Genomic DNA, 18,835 nt, shown 5'->3' with positions numbered 1-18,835 from the left:
AGTGAAAACTTGGATAATTATGATGAAGTTGAGTTTTCTTTAGTTGCTGTGATGCTTTAAACAACAGAACAACTCTGAGCAGTGAAAAGGAATCAAAGAAAAACTGAGGGACAGAGGAGCAGGGGGGATGTAAGCTCTGTATTTGTGTAATGGGGCCTTGTCTCTGCTGTGTTGAGGCTGAAATGTTTGTGGTAACCTGCTGGGTATGTCTCTCTGTCTCCCCTGCAAGCTTCCTTCTGCTTGGCTTTAGTATCCCATTACAGTCTGTCCCTTATTTGTCCGTCTGGTCTGCACCCAGCCACCCCGCTAAAGTAGCCTCCTTCCATAGTCAAGGAGCTCCTTTCATCCCTGTTCAGCCTCTGCCAGAGGCCAGCTTAATCAAAGGTAGGAAAATTTTAGGATCACTTACATATAGAAGATTCTGGCTTCCTTAATTGCAAGGTTTCCTGAGCAATGTTTTGAAGGAATATATTGAGCAAAATTGTAAGTCTAATGGTCACATACTAAATTGACAAGCACGTAACAATAAATATCATCAGAGAGCAAAAAAATAAATAAAACATTTGCAATCTATAACATGCAAAAGCTCCTTGTAGGTAAAGGCTGCTAAAAACCTGATAAGAAAGAAGGACGAGCTGCTGTTTATTCAGTGACATTGAACCTGTGCAGCCATTAAATCTTACCTTTGGAGCTAAGACAATAGCTATCGACTACTGTAGGAAAATCACGCTGCATGAAGGAAAAACAATCTCTGCTCACAATTCAGATTTATTTATTCCTAGCTTTAGGCAAAGACTCTTATTTTAATTTATGAGTGTTCCAGGAGCTCACTGAAGCGGGTGCCCACTCTCACAAGTCACCAGAACAAGGCTTGCTGAACAGATCTTCCAAACACAATAACAATCTAGCCCCCGATTTTCATTCTAAAGTGTGTTATGAATATTCATAAATATAGGCTTCTTAGATTTTGATTCAATATGTGGAGCCTTTATAGCATTCCTCCTATCAGGCAAAGAATCATATTTCTCGTGCAAGATGATGTGTGTGTAGATATACATATATATTACTGTGCCTTCCTTCATATATCTCTCTTCCTCACAGAGATACTCAAGATCAAAACCCATAATATAATCTTCACTTCAGTTATTGCTTTTAGATGCTTGTAAAATTGCATTGAAGTCAGACAGATATAGATATGTAGTTAAGAACAGGAGGACTAAATACTTGAACCGAGCTACATATTTATACTACAAACAGGCAAGAAAGATAAACACGAGATGGGCGTAGTTGGTAATACGAAGTGATAAAACCTGACTCACTGAATAAATTATTACATTAACAAGTTATAAAGATGACGACAGCGAAAATGAACAACACAAAACTGTTTTATTCAGCTTTGCGATATTTAGTGTGACTCCTCTGGGACTGACATGCTTAGCTGTGATACACACTTCCATATGTGTAATATTGAGCTATGTGAGAGCTGCGGGGTGTCAACCAACATTGTTGGCAACTGGGAGACCACAGATATAAATGTGCAAGTGGAAAACAGGATGGCTTTTTAAGAAAATTGCAGAGACATACACAGTCTGCCTGTAATAAATCCTTCAATGTGAATAATAATATGAACATTGTAACCTGCTCATTATGAGGTTAATCAGCGTGTCCTCCCGGTATGAATGTTTAAAAGACTCGAAAATACCAAGTGGGTAATTTTTAAATAAGGATGCATCCACAACCTCAGGAACAGTGTAGCTCTTTGATGTCTGCTACAGTTACTGCAAATCCTGCTCTGTGGTCAATAAAATGATGTACACAAGTGAACAATTATCCCAGCAACAAATTAGAAAGCTTTACTCAACAAGAGCCAATGAGTCTTCCTTTCTCAACTGATTTTTTCCCCTTGATTTTGTGATTAGGGGCATCCGAGTTATCTTTAATCTTGGCCACTGATAGCAAATTGGCAACGATGGTTTCATCTTAACTCGTTAATGTTCAGAGTTTTAATTTGCAATGCTTTAAAGCACTAGTTAAGCTCAACACGACGCACGAATTTGTTTTGAATCTATGGGGTTACGACACAGGTTAGAAATCCAGGTTCCTGTAATCGAGTGTTTAAAAAATTCACACAATTAACAACCAGATACATGGATACAGATACATTTGGGGAAGAAATATTAAACAATGTAGCTCCGTGGCCATCAGTTATTTAATGCATTTTTATGGGATTCGTGGTAATTACCTCTCTGTTTCTTTTTGTTTTTTAAACTCAAACGCACATACACACACACACCGAGCCCAAAGCCAGATGCTTGTTTACAAGTGCCTTTGGTCTTTGAAGTGCAAGTAAAGGTGTATTTTTGCTACTGTCAGTCTTGCTGGCAGGAGGTAAGTCAGATATGGCTAATTCTTGTAAAAAGAGACTTTTGGAGATGATTGAATTGGTAATGTTAGCTCACACTAAGAGGGCACATCATGGGAAATGGTAAGGCAAGATCACTGGTAAAAAAATATATATATGTATATATATAATTAACCATATTCCAATGATTTTGATCCTATGGATACACATTTGAGATTAGTGCGTGCAGCCAAGTTACCCAGGATTTCACAGACTGCCAGCCTAAATCCGTTTTATGGCACGTTCAGACTTTATCCAGAATGGATTTAGAAAGTCTGGACAACAGACAACATTCTTGCAGTTTGGATCCAAGATACATTTGGGAGCGATTTCCAATCAGTTTCAGCCCATACGCTCTGGCCACTCAAAGATTTAGAAGTGCTTTTTGTTGCGCTTGCAATGCAACACACAACAATGTCAGACTCAGAGCGACAGAGTGGTGCGGACCAGAATCCATGCTGCTACTGGACGAACACTATGGAGGACAACAGCCCATGGAGGGAAGGAGGGATGCGAAAATAAAAGTTGTCTGTGAATAATTTGGGAGATGTAGTCCTGCAAAGAAAGGCTGCACTGGAAAGCCAGGCAACCAGCATAAGTTGTTAACTAGTTATAGGCAGTTTGAAAAGTAAGGAAAAATGATTCAGCTCATCAAAGATTAAAAATTAAATAAAACACACAAATCCTTTCTTGGGTAAATGAGGCAAATATAAGATATGATAGATGTAACATCTGTTTGACTGAATGGCAAGATAATCTTCAACGGTATTTATGTACTCTAGAAATGTACAAATGTGTTACAAAACTTAACCGAGGTACGTTTTGCTTTCAGTTACTGCCTGATGTTTTGACAGAAGCAATCAATAAGTAACATGAAGAGGAACCTAATGTACAGAGTGGATATATAATCTCATGTCAGTGTTGAAAATCCAGCAGAAGGTCACACATGGAAGCTCGGAAGATCCCTGTGTGCACACACAAAGGCTTTACATACAGACATATGTGCGTATATGTGCAGCAACCTCATATTATGTCCTCAAATTGTTTGATTTCTCATGCATTCGTCCCATCATTATGAACTATTATATTACCTCTTTCAGTGAAGCAGACTTAACCTTTACGGCCATGAGCAGGCAGCCTGATTACACTTATGTTTAATAAAAGGTTATTTGCTCTGGAATCATTTGGTCTTGTCTTGTGAATAGCTGGTTACGCATGGCTAAGCCAGGCTGTGTTGGTCTGCATGATATTCAGTATCTCAGATTATTTGGGTTTGCACTCCGTCCAAGGCCCCTGCTCATCTATACCAAATGCAATCTGCCTCCAATCAGGAGTGACACCACTGTTTACCGCCCGACTGTGCCACCACGCAGTATGTAGCCTATGGAAACCTAGACGGTGACAGACAGTAGCGGGCTCAGGCAAGAGACAGTCAATGGGGTGGAGTGAAGCTTTCCACTGAAGGAAATCCTGTAGAGTTTGAAGGCTATATTTCACTGGCTTTCAGGGAGAATGGAGAAGGCTATCTGAGACAGATCTATCAGGAATGTTCACTCTCACCCTAAATTAATTGAATGTCAGTCAAGGAGAAAGTGAAATAGAGGCAAGAGAGTGACTGAGACCTTTGTGTTAGTGGAAGTGGGGTGGCTGGGGTTCCAAACTTTAGCCTTAACTTCTTAAGAGAATTACTCAGTGAGAAGCCAGAGAAAAATGTGGTAACAAAGACAGATAATCTATTTGTGCAGAAACAAACTGTGCCTATGCTGAGAGAGAAGCCCGTAAGTGGATGGCTTCAAGAAGTTTAAATAAATAAAGGCTACATATATGGAAACTATGATAAAGAAGCGATCGCAACAAAGTATCTGTAAAGTACAATTTCAGCTGATTACTTTAAGAGATTGTTTTCTTCTATAGTAAAGCATATTTAATGTTTTATTCTGGTTAACAACAAACAATATCTCAACCTATGTCTGAATACTTGACATAACAATCCTTTACGTTACACCTAGCCTTAAGACACTTTCTTACTGCACATGAAAATATTTTAAATAAGTACACATATATAGAGCTTAAAGTACTATAAAAATGTACATTTGTTTTCTTAAAATGTTCCATCTGTTAATTAGTATATACTCATTACTCCTAGATAGTCTGGTTAGATCGTGCGCTTTTCTATAACAAGTACTTTTTTTCCCTACACACGCTTTATTTGTGTCATTCACACTTTAATTAATGAGCCCAAAGGTGCTTTGGCATGCACACTGGAGAAGCCAGGGATTGAATCACCAACCTTCTGATCAGTAGATGACCTGCTCTACCTCCTGAGCCTAGCCACCCCAGCAGCAGGAGGGTATATGGATGACCACAAATAAACTAGAGTGCCCATGCTCACACTGATGAAGTATAAATAACCCAATGGTTTAGCCCATTGATCTGTTTTTCAGTTGTTTGGGACATCAGTGTTGGTTTATAGGACAGAGCAATAAGCCATGCAAGGCCCTGGATAAAGACTCAACACTTTTCAAAGGATTTGTTGACACAAGACTCTCCTGCAAAGTCTCTTCTAATCCTAGCTTCTTGCTACGTTAAGCTATCTATTACACAAATCAGAAGCATTAAAATGTTACTCCATACCAGACTCTGCAAGGAGAAAATAAGAGCACTATTGCATTACGAGTTAAATAGTACATGTTTTTAGTAGTAGTAAAAACCACTGGCTGTGATTTAGCATGCTACAATTATGATACACAGCATCATTGCTATGCAAGGTATGGGGAAAAATATGCTGATACCATTAGTCTGCAAAGCAAGCCTGATTATTGGAGTGGCTGCAGTTACTCAAAGCGATACCAGCTAATCAAAGTGAGAAATAGACGGTTTGTCGCCGTCTTCACCAAGCTGACAGCTAAATACAGTCATTTTTATGACTGAAATGATCAGTTCAGGGAAAATCTGCCAAGTAAAGAACAATGCCGATTCCACATAGTCATAATAGTCACTGATAACTTTAGAATATGCTGTAATGTGATGCTGGCTGTTCTTAGCATCACCATCATGGCTGCTGGAGATGTGTTTGGCCACTTGTGGATCCCTGCAGTCGTTGTAACTTTCTATACTGATTGATGTTTCAGGTGGGCAGAAACTGATTCCCAGTATAAACTAGTGCTACTAACAGACCAAAAAAATACAAATTCAGTATGCAAGTATACAAATGCATCACACTGGACCAGAAAACCACATTCATACAAATCAAATCCAACAAATCAGATCTTACCTTCCATATTTTCGTCAGGTTTGTCCATGACACTTACTTCCATTTGAGGAGGCTGCACTTCCTCTGTTAAGGAAAGGAAGCAGATGTTACATTTACCCTAACATGACACAAGTGTCTTCATTGGCCTGCAAAAAAACAGCTCAGCCTGTCGTGTGTTCAGTCAGAGCAGCTCTGTTAATATGCCTTAAAACATGCATGTGCTGTGGACCGTGAGGCTCGGTCTGCATACAGTTAAGATCCAAGACCTCCTCGCTTGGGTCTGTTTATTCTGTCTGTACAGCTGAAACGTTTGTGCATTTATTATTAACCAGCTCTGTACTGTAACATTACATTACTGATAGAACAAAAAAAATCTTAACATCTGTTTTTCCATTTAGTTATTTTCGTTTTTAGTTATTTTATTATACTACGTTTCATGAACAGAACTGATTTATTCATATCTTCCTGCCTAATTTCCTGCGGATATTAAACTGTAATTTAAGAAACAACAGAAAAACAAGGAAATCATCATCATCAGAAATCATTTTTATCTTCAACACTGAGTATCTCAGAGGTTTTGATGTAAATGGATAAAACCCACAGCCAAACTGCTCTCTTGTACCTTCCTTACCCTCTGTATTGTCGTTGGTAACAGTTTCTTGACCTTTGTTTTCATCGTGGGCGGGGCTTCCTTCATTGATATTTCCAGTCGCTTCATCGCCATCGGTCTTTTTATCGCCATCGGTCTTTTTATCGCCATCGGTCTTTTTATCGCCATCAGTCTTTTTATCGACATCGGTGTCTTTATCCCCATCGGTCGCTTTATCGCCATCTTTCTTTTGAATTTCATTCTTACTGTCACGCTGTTCTGGGTTTTGCTCTGCGTTTGCTGGATCACCATCTAAAGGCACAAATAAATAAATAACAGGAAGCACATTTTGAAGGATTAATTCAGACACTGGGAGTCAAAGCTCTTACTATTAAATCTAGCTACATGTGGCACAAAACAAACCTGTGCTTCATTACTGCTGACAGAAATCTCTTAAACACATTCACACCAACAGGTAGCTCTTTGTCAGTTTGAATGGAAGTAACAGAAAAGAAGGAAACATCGCCAAAAGAGTTGGAATGGTGGAGGTTTTAAGGGTGTCTTTTGGAGGCGTGCAGCCAAAAAGAGGGTCTTTTTCTCTTTTTAAAGAAAAGTCATCTATATTTCAAAAATATGTACAGTATTAGTAGTCAAAGAACAAAATATGAGTGTAAAAAATAACACAAAGCTAAATGTGGATGAAAACAGTATCTGATGTATTGGTTTGTGCACAAAGACTACATTTTTTACTAAGTAACCAAGACCACAGATTGAACATCATATTGATTTGTGGTGGCTGGATTTCACCTGCACTACACACACACTTGAGAATGATGTAACAGCAGCATTTTTTGTTTGTTTTTTCGCAGAATTATCTTGCAGGTGTTGTTTTAAATTGTATATTTTTGCTCTTCCAAGCTCCTAACTCTCTGTTTATGTCTCATGAGAAAGTAATTACATATCTCAGGTCTTGGATACCATCCCAGGGTAGCATTTGCTATAACTTGCTCATGGAATATCTACAAAATTCATGTTCAGAGAAGCTCTATCTGTCAAATCGCTGTCAATGGGATTGGATTTGAATAAAACAAAAACAGAGGAGAGACGAGGCGCTGCCAGTATGCAAATGCAGAATCTTAATTATATACCAGCAGCACAGAGGATATTCAGAAAAGAGAAATGGTTCTGGCTCAAAGTTAATAGTTGCTCCTTTAAAACACATTCACACACACACACAGTTCATTTGAGGCTCTTGCTGTCAGCACAATACAACACATCAGAGCCTCTGGGTGTGTTATACATACACATTTAAAACAGTGTGTACTACTTATTTCTGCTCTGCTGACAAGATGGCTCAGGTTGGATTTAAAAAGGAAGAAATACTCTGAACTAAAAAGATCGAGCGACTGAGAAGCTGGATGTTGGTCAACTCTCATTGTGCGCTTCAATCAAATTCAATTCAATTCAATTCAGTTTCACTTACATATTGCCAAATCACATCAACACTGTTGTATATATATTGTAAGGTAAAGACCCTGCAATAATACAGAGAAAACCTCGACAATCAAATGATCCCCTTTCAGCAAGTGCTTGGTGACAGTGGGAAGGAAAAACTCCCATTTTAACAGGAAGAAACCATCAGCAGAACTAAGCTGCGACCAGTTGGGGGTTATGGGAGGAAGACAGGACAAAAAAAACAAATAACACACATCTCAGTCTGCACCCAGACAACACGTAACCGCGCTGCCACCAGTGTTGGACCCTTGATTTGTAACTGTACTATACCTTGACTTTGACTCTCCATCTCCACATCTTGAGGTTCACCTACATTTAGAAAGACAAGAGAAATTCAAAAGAGCAGAAAACATACGAGTTTAACGCCAGCGTCTGGAGTTGAATCGACTCGGCTTTCGATATCACCTCAAACAGCCTTTTCATTCCATCTCTTTCTGTAGCTTTGCCTTTGTTCTACAGTATGAGAGCAATGGATCCACAAAGACATGCATAAATTAAGTGACAAAAACGAAGGGAAAAAGAATGTCACTTCTAAAGCCATACATAATTGAGGGATTTCTTTGTTCCAAGCTTCTGTGATAAGAGAACTTTTTTTTGTTAGAGTGGTGGCACATGGGATGGAAAGACTGTACGGAAACAAAGAAAAAAAATTCAATTTTTGATGACAAATGACATCAAGAAGCATCGGTAGAGCCGAGAGGCTCAGAACATGCGTTAATGGTCCGTAGAGCTACATTACCATTGTCACCGTTATCTTCATCACCTCCTCCCTCTGTACCTGAAAAGGGAGAGGAAAAAAAATCATCAGCCAAACAGAGGCATCGGTATGAATAATACCAGTCATTCATTTTAAAAAGCAAAGGAAACAGTCATAATAATGATCACTGTTTAGCTGTTTATCTTCCTAATGCAAAGGATTTATTTTGAGGCTGTTGACGCCGCATTTTAAAGCAGCAACGTCCAACCTAAGTTATTTTTCGTTACTGAAACAGCATTACACTGTTGGGACTTTCTGTCCATGTTTGAGTTTACAAGTACTTGCTACTGATGTTTCTAATAACATTTTAATTACTCTATATTTTGCATAAACACAACAGGGGACCAACAGAGGCGGTCTTTAACATATCTAGCTTTAAGACAGCAGTTTTGAGTCTTTGTTATAAGAAAGAGGCTCTTAAATTTGTAGCATTGGGTAAGTAATAAGCCACAGTAGTGCTTTGAATATTTGCAGGGCATGTTACTTTATGTTGCGTGCATAAAGTAACATGCCGATGTTGTAGTCACTCACCCTGGTCAGCTATACTGAATATAAATATTTTTGCAGTTTTGGTTATAAACAAATAAAAATGAATCATCTTACAGCTTTTTATATAAAAGCATATATATGCTTCACATATAGCAATATTTGAAGAACGTTACTCGTACATTTCACACAGGTGCTGCCATCACCAAACTATAATTTCAAGTCATTAGAGCCTTTATCCTGTTACATCCTCCTATAAACTGAACTCCATAGAAATGTCCACCGGATGCACAAAAGGCAGAATTTGATATGAATAAAAATCCTATCTGTTACTACTCCCACCCTCCTCACCGCTTTCTTGCACTCTTACACACAGACAGGCACATAAACCAATGACATTTGGGACAAATTGAGTAAATGAAAGCCATGACACCAATAAGAGAACATGCTTTACAATGGCTATTGTGCAGCTTCTATAATTGCTTTTTTAACAAGCTGCAGAGAGAAACCATTTTTCATATCTATGCAATTTTGCCCTGCACTCAGAACAATAAAAATGCCAGCCTCCATTAAATGGGAAAAAGGCCAGTTGTACCAGTGCTGCATGTTTGTCTCAAGTATCTCTGTCCATCATGCAGAATGCTGGTGACACACAGTAGATGGCGAGCCTTTCTATTAATCATGACTGGCATTTGAGATAGAGCCACAGACAGGGGGCTGAAAAGAATACTTCATTGGGGGGAAAAACAACTTAAGACGAATCCTCCGCTAGCCTTGAGGTCACCTTTTTGTTTAAAATTATGCGAGGGCCTTGTATCTGTCCAAAGTATCTATCTGTCCCAAACAACAATTTATCAGATATGACAAAAGGCAGACTGTAATTTCCTCTTTGTTATTTGATCATTTGTATTTGGCTTATTGAATGAAACTGCATTCAATTTGTGATAAAGGAAAACGTGGGACAGATTGTGGATTAAATGCACACACACACACACACCAAAAGACCACACGCAAAAATGAAGGAAAAACAAATACATGTATTGTGCAGATGTGACTTCTAAAGGCTCTGAGGTAAGATCCATTTAAATGCTGTCTCTTTAAAAGGTAAAAACCCAAATAACACCTTCAGGATATCGCTCATTCATCAATACGAAACACCAGGTGGCAGCATTGCCATAGCTTTCTTACCCAGTGCTCGCTATACAATACTGTCATCACTGTAAATAAGGGTCTGACATACTTCACACAGAAGGGTTCGGGCAACACCTCGAGACTTTTACTGTCAATATTCTGATGAATTCCACTTCAAGAAACATGGTGACAAAAAGGCAATTTTAGGTACTCGCCTGCACTTCTGTTGACTGAGCAAAAGCTGAATGTTTTTCTGAATAAAATGTTCGTCTCACACACACTTAAATGATTTATTAATGTCTACATCACATTCAGGGCTACAGTATTACAAGGACATAAACAATTTATAGGCTGATATTCAGCCTTCCTTTTGTACCCTACTTGCACGCCTGTTAAGTAAACATCACCTGTGGTTGATGTTTACTAGTAAATAAAAGTAATATCTCAGACGGGAATAAATGGAAATGGGAACAAGTTAACTGGAATGCGTGCACACTCACACACACCCACATCCAACCATTAGCTCGGCTCCAATCCCCCCCTCCCCCCAGGCCTTTCTACTATTCCTTTTATTAAAGCAAAGTGGAGCAAAGGACAGGAAAAAAAGATAAAAAATGAGGGAATGTGAAAAATTCATGAGACATGTGTAAAGGAAAAAGGAAAAACATGAGCAATAGCAATCATTCAAAGACCTTTTGCACGTGACGTGTGTGTGTACAGAGTAAAGAGTAAGCGCATTTGTGAGAGATGCTTTATAGGGTACCACGGAGCTAGATGGCATCCCACAGAGAGGCTCACTGTCTGTCCACACGTAGCGTTATTAATCTGCATGTCCACTTTGTGCCATCTCTCACCATCCCCCCCTCTCTATCCCCGGTCTTTCCCACTAAACTCAAGCATTCCAGGCAAACAGGCATTGATTTCTGGCTTAATGTCCACATTTTACTGCGTCCTGTAACACACTAATCTCACTAATACCAATCTGATATCAAATAATGGGCACTGTAGTGCCGCTTGCCAACTCAGGTGTGCTCTAAAGAGGTTAGAGTCCAGCTTGGAACTCCGTGCCAGCGTTCACCTCCGTGTCTCAGCCACCTTTTTACCTCTCTCGGTTTTTCTTTCTATAGCTTGTGGCGTCTGCATGCTGTGCTTCTGTTTCATGTGGATTACATCACAGCACAGCTCATCACACACACACAGAGTCAGTCTGTGACCCCCACCTTTCAAATACTCCCCAGGGATGGTTGCCGGTGACGTTGGATCATGTTAGCTTCATTTGAAGAAGAGATAAAATGCTGTTGATCAAACCTGAAAGCCACCTGCATTGTTCTTTTAATATGACTGTATCATGTATGGTATGCTGTGTAGTGAAATATCATTTTTGAAAATTAAATGAAAAATATGTATCAAAATAAGCTGTATTTTGATGCTGTTTGTGTTCAAAAACAGGAGCTGCTGTGTTGTTTGAATGCTGAGTTCTACCACAGGTTACTTGCTCTTTTATGTTTGGCCTGGGCGTATGTGTTAATTGTGTGCTTTTAACTGTCTCCTTCCTTGAGTCCACTCAGGCGAAAGAGGCCTTTTGCTTGTGAGGTGACAAAAGAACTGTAAATGCAGCAGTGCTTCTGTGTGGGACGGAGAGATCCTATAATTACCTTCAGTCCACTAACCAGTGTATTTATCAGGGGAAAACATTGGAGAAAACCTTGATGTTTTCCCTTCATCAGTACTGTGACTAAAAGCCCCTCATATCTGACCCATGGACTGTGGCGTGAATTCCCTGAAGAGTAATGGATCCCACAGAGGCATATTGACAGACACACTTCACCAACTCTGCTGCAGAGTTGATGCTTTTTGGTAGTGAAGGTCCTTCACTACCAATGACTATAGTGCATGAAAGAGTGAAATACATATTTTAGTTGCTAGAAGAGCTTGCTCTGGTACACAGAGGTAGCACGAGGCTCTCAAGCACCTTATAATGTCTGTTTTATGTAACTGACAGTGTGTTTTTGCACTTAGCGTTTCCTTTGCTTTGTGCAATCTTGAGTGTTTTCGATGATTAATCCCACCTATGTGCTACATCGAACCAGACCTAACCTTTACAGTGCAGGCAGCACAAAATCATTTCATTGCCTCCCTGTGAGAGAGGTTGTGTCAAGGACTGACTGTTCCCATGCTAGAAAGCTGTGCCAAGGCCTTTTGTGAATGGATTAGTTACTATTAAGCTGCGGGGCCTGATAAATTAGGATTTATAAAGATTATTACAAAATACTTATGCCCTTCTAATGCTGATGATTGAATTTGTGAATCATACTGAATTACTGTGGATTATGGCAAAGGTATGTTGAAGAGGCAGGGAGAAAGACTTATTGTGCTTTGTTGAGGAACACAGAATGCTGTGGCGCCCTTGAAGTGACTGCACTATCTAGACCAGCCTCTCACAATCAGTGTGAGGAACGGTTTCCCCAAAGACAACAGCCATGACTGCTATCTTCAAAAAATTCCTTGCAACCTTAAGGCTTGAAGACAAATGGATGGTGTACGATTTTAATTGCCTACTAACACCCTCCAGTGTAAGAATCTAATTATCTTTGGTCCATCGTATCGGAGAAGCCTATAATTGTTTCAATATTACACATCCAAAGGGGCTGAAACTGCAGAATAGCCAGATAATGGCTTCTTAAACAAGTTTGCCTCTAAGAAAACATTCTTTTAAAAAGACCAAGCTTCATCTTGTATTCATTTCCCCAAAGAGGAACTTGGCATCAGAAGAGCAAGAGATTACTGACCAAGAGAACGCTCCTTTACTTTATACACACACAACAATTGTTTTTAAAGTAAACACATATCAGTGTTTCCTCTGCCAGTAAAGTTTCCTTGGCGCGTTAAGAAGAAGGAGCCGGAACAAACGTGCACAGTCAGAACGAGCACACTCTACCTCTGGTGTTGTCCTCGCTCTCTTCCTCGGTTGCTGCTTTGGTAGGTGGTTTTGTGTTATCTATAAATCAACAAAAATAAACGGTGATTCAGTTGGGCAGATGCATCCTTATCCCAAAACGCTACCAGGAAGCAAAGAGCATGTCGTTCTGGCATCAAGGTGAGTGAGATGGTGTGAGTAAAGCTGACTCTTTGAAGCAGTGATTATTCTTGGCCGTTCTGTCTCTGCGGACCATGCGACAAAAGCCCGTGGGAGAGCGTGATGGCTCTTGTGTTTTGTTTTATACCTGCCTGATAAAAATGACGCTGGTGGGAGAAAAGGGGAAGAATGTGAGGCTTTGACACCAACTCCAGACCAGAGTCTGGGACAAAAGCGTCATTCCGTGTGAGAATTGCAGTCATTTGAGCCTTTGAATAGCTTCCAGGCTGACTGATTCAAACTCTGGCTGATGGAGCAGAATAAAAGGCCAGTCCTTGGCACCAGTGCAGAAGCCCATCAAACAAGGCCAAACTGGACCAGGAAAGGGCTAGTATGATGATACAACAGAGCCAGGAATTATCAGGGGTTGTTTCAGTATAGTGTGGTACTGTATGCAGCATAAAATAGCTGGTGAGGAATACAATAAAAAAAAAACAACACACTTGGTCAAGACAAAAAAACAGCTCCTCTCGACCAAGCCTTTACGATTCAGCCACGTTGTTTCACTTTGGAATATCACATTTTACAGTGCACTTATAAAACAGCCCTTTTATGTTCACCCAAAGTGAAAACACACATGCGTGTAATTGGTAGATCATGGGGGTGACTTTTGGAGGAAAACATTTTGATAGCACCCTCGTTTCTACATCTACAGTAATCTGAAGACTTTCTTCTGCAGACAGTAAAACTAACATTGCTTTTCGCTCAGATGGCTGCACATGTACTATGAGGTTTGAGCAGTTAGATGTGGGAAAACCTCACTGCTAATCCCACTGTGATCACAATTAAAAAAAAATAAAAGCTCTTCATGTACCGCTTTGCAACACTCTACCTTGGAGAGAATTGCTACAGGCGGTATCAAACATTTATCAAACATCTCATAAAACTGAATTTTATACTGTACGTCTGCAAGTAACAACCAAACTGCTGTTATTGTTATTATGTTATTATGGCTATTGTTTCTGCTATTCAAACGCACACACGCGCTTCTATGTGGCCATCAGTTTGTGCCATTGCTTATTCAGGACATCAGCGCACAGACAAATGTCAGTAGTTTATCCTGATAAGCAGTATCTGGTACGTTCAGGCCTTGTGCCAAGATGGTGTGGTGATAAAAGCATTATGCGCTGACAGTTTGTGTTTGTGCTATCACCCGGTGCACGCTGCGGAGGGATGTAGCTCTGCTGCTTCTTTGTCACTCGCTTTAGGTGGTCTGAAAGCATTGTGCCCGTAAGCCGGATGAAGAGAATGGTGTTGGGAATTGGCTTTGATATAAGCTCTTGTAATGTAATGCACCTGACATGAAGTATTTTTAACAGCGATGAGTCAGGCCTGGGATTCAACTTGTCGCTAAATGCATAAACATTCAATTTCGTCTGCTTCGCGAAACCCAGCAAATCACTGTCATAAGCTGAAGCTACACCACTCACTCACCCTCTGTGTGCTTTAATGGAGGTGTTAAGGTGAAAAGGCAACCATGAAATATTCTGTCACTCACCTTCCTTCGGCGGCTCCTCTGTAACCTCCATGTCATTGTCTGGCAGAGGGGGAGAAAACGACAGCGTGTCAAACCAGGCTCTTTTATAATGCACGAGCCGACTCATGGCAACATGATTATAATATTAGAATATCACAGTGTTATGATGCCGTCTGCTGAGACCAAACAATGAAACTCGAACCTGCACCCACCCCTGTAAATCGGGGAAATACGATCACATTCGTGTGTTCCAAAAGCTTTTCGCTGAAACTCTTTCACCTCCTGTTCCTCATCACACTCAACAACCTCCTTCAATTTCCCACCAGATGGCCTTGGATATCGAGAGTTATTACACCAAATGACTGAGTATGTGGGTATATGTTTGGGGAGAGGGGGTCACATTCGTGAAACATTCTTTTCCAATTATATCTATGCTGGTAGGCTCAGCAGAAATGACATAAAGCCTCCCATTTCCTGAAAATACAAGGACTGCAGGCTGGCGTGGACAACTGCGTCTTTAAAAAAAACAAAAAAAACCCCTTTGATTTTCTCTTCTTTTGTCTGTAAGTCTATTGTGTGAGACAGACTGAGTGTACTAGAGGTGTTCTGGGTGGATGAGTTGAGTTGCACAGTGCGAGATGAGACGGATGCTTTGGATGTTTATGCTTCAGGAGGAACTGCAGAGTGAGAGATGAGGCGAGAGAGGAACTGTGGATGCCTGCTCACGGCTCCTACACACAACACACACTCATAGACACTCAGATCTTGCACAGCTCAGCATGCCTCTAGATGCCTTGTGTCAGGCCACTATATACACAGTACATGTGTACTTGCCTTTTTTATGTGCACAGTTCATATGAATGGATTACATTATTCGTGAGGGCACGTGTATTTTTATATATGTGTGTGTGTGGCTGTGCAGGAGTCTGTGAAATGATTGCACTGTGGTTAACAAGCAAAAGCAAGCGTTAGCTTTGATGAAAGGCTGTTGTCATCTGTTCTGTAGAAGTGTAACCATCAGAGCTCCCAGTGGATCCAGCGACAGGCTTTTCTTTTGTATAACACTGAATAAAAGGGTACAGTGCATTAATCTAACCCTGCTTGGGGAAACAAAGGAAGGTCCACTGATACAGCACTACAACAGCGCAAGAATGGAAACATCAGGTGTCTCATCTCCGGCCACACATGATTCTGCTATGATCACAGCTCAATACAGGGAAGATGCAGTATGTTTCATAGTCCAGAACGACCTTTTTTTGGTTCTTGCTTTCTTTCTAGGGCGTAAAGCCAAAGAAATCGCATACACATTTAAACAGGATGACGTGATATGATAACTGATGAGAAAGGATCAGCTGTTTGACAGTACACAGGCTTATTCACGCTCTAAGAAATAGATGACAAGATTGATTCTGCTCTCATGTCTGTATGCTAAATGTGAAACAATAGCTGGTACATGGTTAGCTTAGCATAAACTCTCTAAGCAGGGGAAGAGAAATCTGCAACCACGTAGCAAAGTTCAGTAATTATCCAATCAGAGTCACAGTGAAACTCCAGGACTGTTCCCGAACTGGACCAATAAAGACTATTAGCAAAAAGACTAAACCCCAAATTTTCGTTTTCCTGTATTTTGGTGAAGTATATTGAAATATACTGGTGTATAGATACTGTTCTGTGCAAAAGTTTTGAGCTACCACTCATTTCTTTATATTTTCTAGGAAAACAGAAGTCGGTGCAGAGATTTATTGAAGCGTGCAAACATATGTAGAAATCGATTATATAAGGTAAAAACAGGGAAAACTGTTTTTTTTAACTAATGTGCAACTACCCCCTTATTTCCAAAGGGGTCAGCACAGTGGATCGGACGTATTGCCACTGAGTCCAGTTCTTGTTAATTTAGCATACCTTAACCTTTTCTGCATGTTTCCCTTTCTTATGAATGGCTTCTTGACAGCCATGCTTCCAATAACAGCACATCTGAGGAGGTTTCAGTGAACAGTAGATGGATCAGCTGAACGACCATGGTCATAACTTTCAGATACTTCTTTTGTCCAGTTACCTGAGATTTTTTTAAGAACTCACTGCACACTATATCAAGATCTGCCAAGTGTTTTGGCCAACAGCTTTCGGGCATCACCCAGTTAGTGCAAAAATAATATTTTATGTCTGTCAGGCTGTGTTATCTTTGGCATTTTTCATAGCTTCAACCAAAAAAAATGGAACAAATGATGTGTTTTTGTGAGAAGCTTCTAGTAACAAAATGCCCAAAGACACAATTTAAAACTGTTTTTTTGCCCTAAGCTGTCTGTAGGCACAACACTGATTCATCCCTCAAGTCAGGTGCCTGTTTTATGTTTGAATGATTCATAGTTCAGTGTCCAGTGGCTTAACAAACTAAAAACCACTCCTTTGAAAATGGTGATGTACAAGGACTGGACTGACAATGAGAGAAAAAGCTAAGACAAAGATAAATGTGCAAAGATTATCAGAACTACTGTGCAAGACCACTTTAAAAAATGACAAGAAATAAGGATTGCTGCAAGACTTTTGCACGGTACTCAGTATTTTTTTCTCCACTTTTGATGGAGCTCAGCTTTTTTCCAGTGTTTTATGCCATGCTAAGCTTAACTGTCTCCATCTTTTTAACAGATAGATATGAGAGTGTTATTGATCCTCTCATCTGACTCTTGGAAAGAAGTATTGACCCTATCATTAAATTCTTAATAGATGGTGAATGAACTATTCCTTTAGGGTTACATATTCACTCACAAATTGGAATACCTTGTGAGAAACGATATGGCCATATTTAAATTTAAAATAGTGTCCCTAAACTGAGCAATTCTAAACCTTTAAATTATCAGCGGGTAACCATGACCAGCCAACACCAAAAACACAGATAAGCAGCACATAACATTTGTCCATTTTCATGTCTGATTTATGCACAAGCTCCCCAACATTTTCAAATACGAAGGGCTAAAGCAGGAACCTCGTATCTGCCGAAGCTGACTGAGAGACTCAGTGTGCTCTCTGACAATAACATCACTAACACACCGTGGTCTCCTCATTTCCCTGCCCTGAGGGATAGCCTCGTGAAACCAACACAGACTTCATTTTCACCCCTCACAGGGATCCTGTAGCTCTTCATATCCTCCGTCAACAAATTACATGTGTGTGATAAAAGCCTGTGCATACCACAGCTTTACTGCTGTAAAAGCAGTGGTGTGGTTTGAGGGGGTTCTTTTACTATGGACATTTGATGGCCGGGTGGGTGTATGCATGTGTGTGTGGGTTAGGGGTTAAGAGGCGAGGAGCATACAGTGTGTATTAAAAAGCTATGTAAATAAATGTCAACTGGAAAGTGGGTGAAACAGTTGGAGAGAATGCAGCAGCCTCTGCAGTCCTGTGGTCTGTGTTAATATTGTCAGCACTGTGGCTGATTGAGGAGAAGACGAGATGGAGCCCAGCTTGTGGGCAGCCACCCGGATCATATTAGTGGAGGAGTGTACCCAGAATCAATTTCAACATGCTTTCACTCTCTACAACTACAGATGCCTGACTGCTTCCATGCGCGCAAATAATATGTGGCACGGGAAGCGTGTGGTCAATCAGGCCAATCAGAATACATAATAGAATCGTGTTTTATGATTAATTGCATTGATTGAGCTCTGCTTCTTAATCAATTAATGTTCATACTTGATAGTTTCGCCTTCTAAAAACCCCCCAACAACAAACAGCTTGTGCTGCTGTGTGCTTTAGCTTGTTTATGTATTTGCATGATTCAGTGTTGATGTTAGAGGGGGATCTTTGAGAAAACTCATGACTCCAAAAGATCCAAAAGCATGCCGATCTTCACGAGCTACATAAAATACTCTGTCTGACTGTGAGGACTCCATCGTTCCTCATCAAACAGCTGCTCCGTTGCTCAAATACCAGGCACACCGCAGTTCTAATCTTTGCTCTTATCTTTAAAAAATAAATTAAAAAATCCACTTCCTGTTTTGTGCACGTGTGTCACAGCTTATGTGCCTGCATGCAGGTGTGTCTGAGTATTCATGTCAGCACAGGCTATTTTTCAGTTTCCTCCCTTTGCAAA

General features: G+C 40.2%; 1 protein-coding gene across 1 annotated transcript in view; it reads right to left on the bottom strand.

Annotated features, from left to right (window-relative positions):
* The window catches only part of macrod2 (mono-ADP ribosylhydrolase 2), a 397,426-nt gene that overhangs the window by 14,005 nt on the left and 364,586 nt on the right, over positions 1-18,835 (bottom strand). The window contains exons 10-15 of the mRNA XM_031737688.2: positions 14,767-14,805; positions 13,071-13,130; positions 8,498-8,536; positions 8,029-8,067; positions 6,286-6,555; positions 5,676-5,738 (exon numbers count right to left, since the gene is read on the bottom strand). Coding sequence (XP_031593548.1) covers positions 5,676-5,738; positions 6,286-6,555; positions 8,029-8,067; positions 8,498-8,536; positions 13,071-13,130; positions 14,767-14,805 — 510 coding nt within the window. The remainder of the gene's footprint in view (positions 1-5,675; positions 5,739-6,285; positions 6,556-8,028; positions 8,068-8,497; positions 8,537-13,070; positions 13,131-14,766; positions 14,806-18,835) is intronic.

Source organism: Oreochromis aureus, linkage group 13 (genome assembly GCF_013358895.1).
Source record: "Oreochromis aureus strain Israel breed Guangdong linkage group 13, ZZ_aureus, whole genome shotgun sequence".
Lineage (NCBI taxonomy): Eukaryota > Metazoa > Chordata > Actinopteri > Cichliformes > Cichlidae > Oreochromis > Oreochromis aureus.
This window is presented reverse-complemented; position numbering and strand designations above follow the sequence as displayed.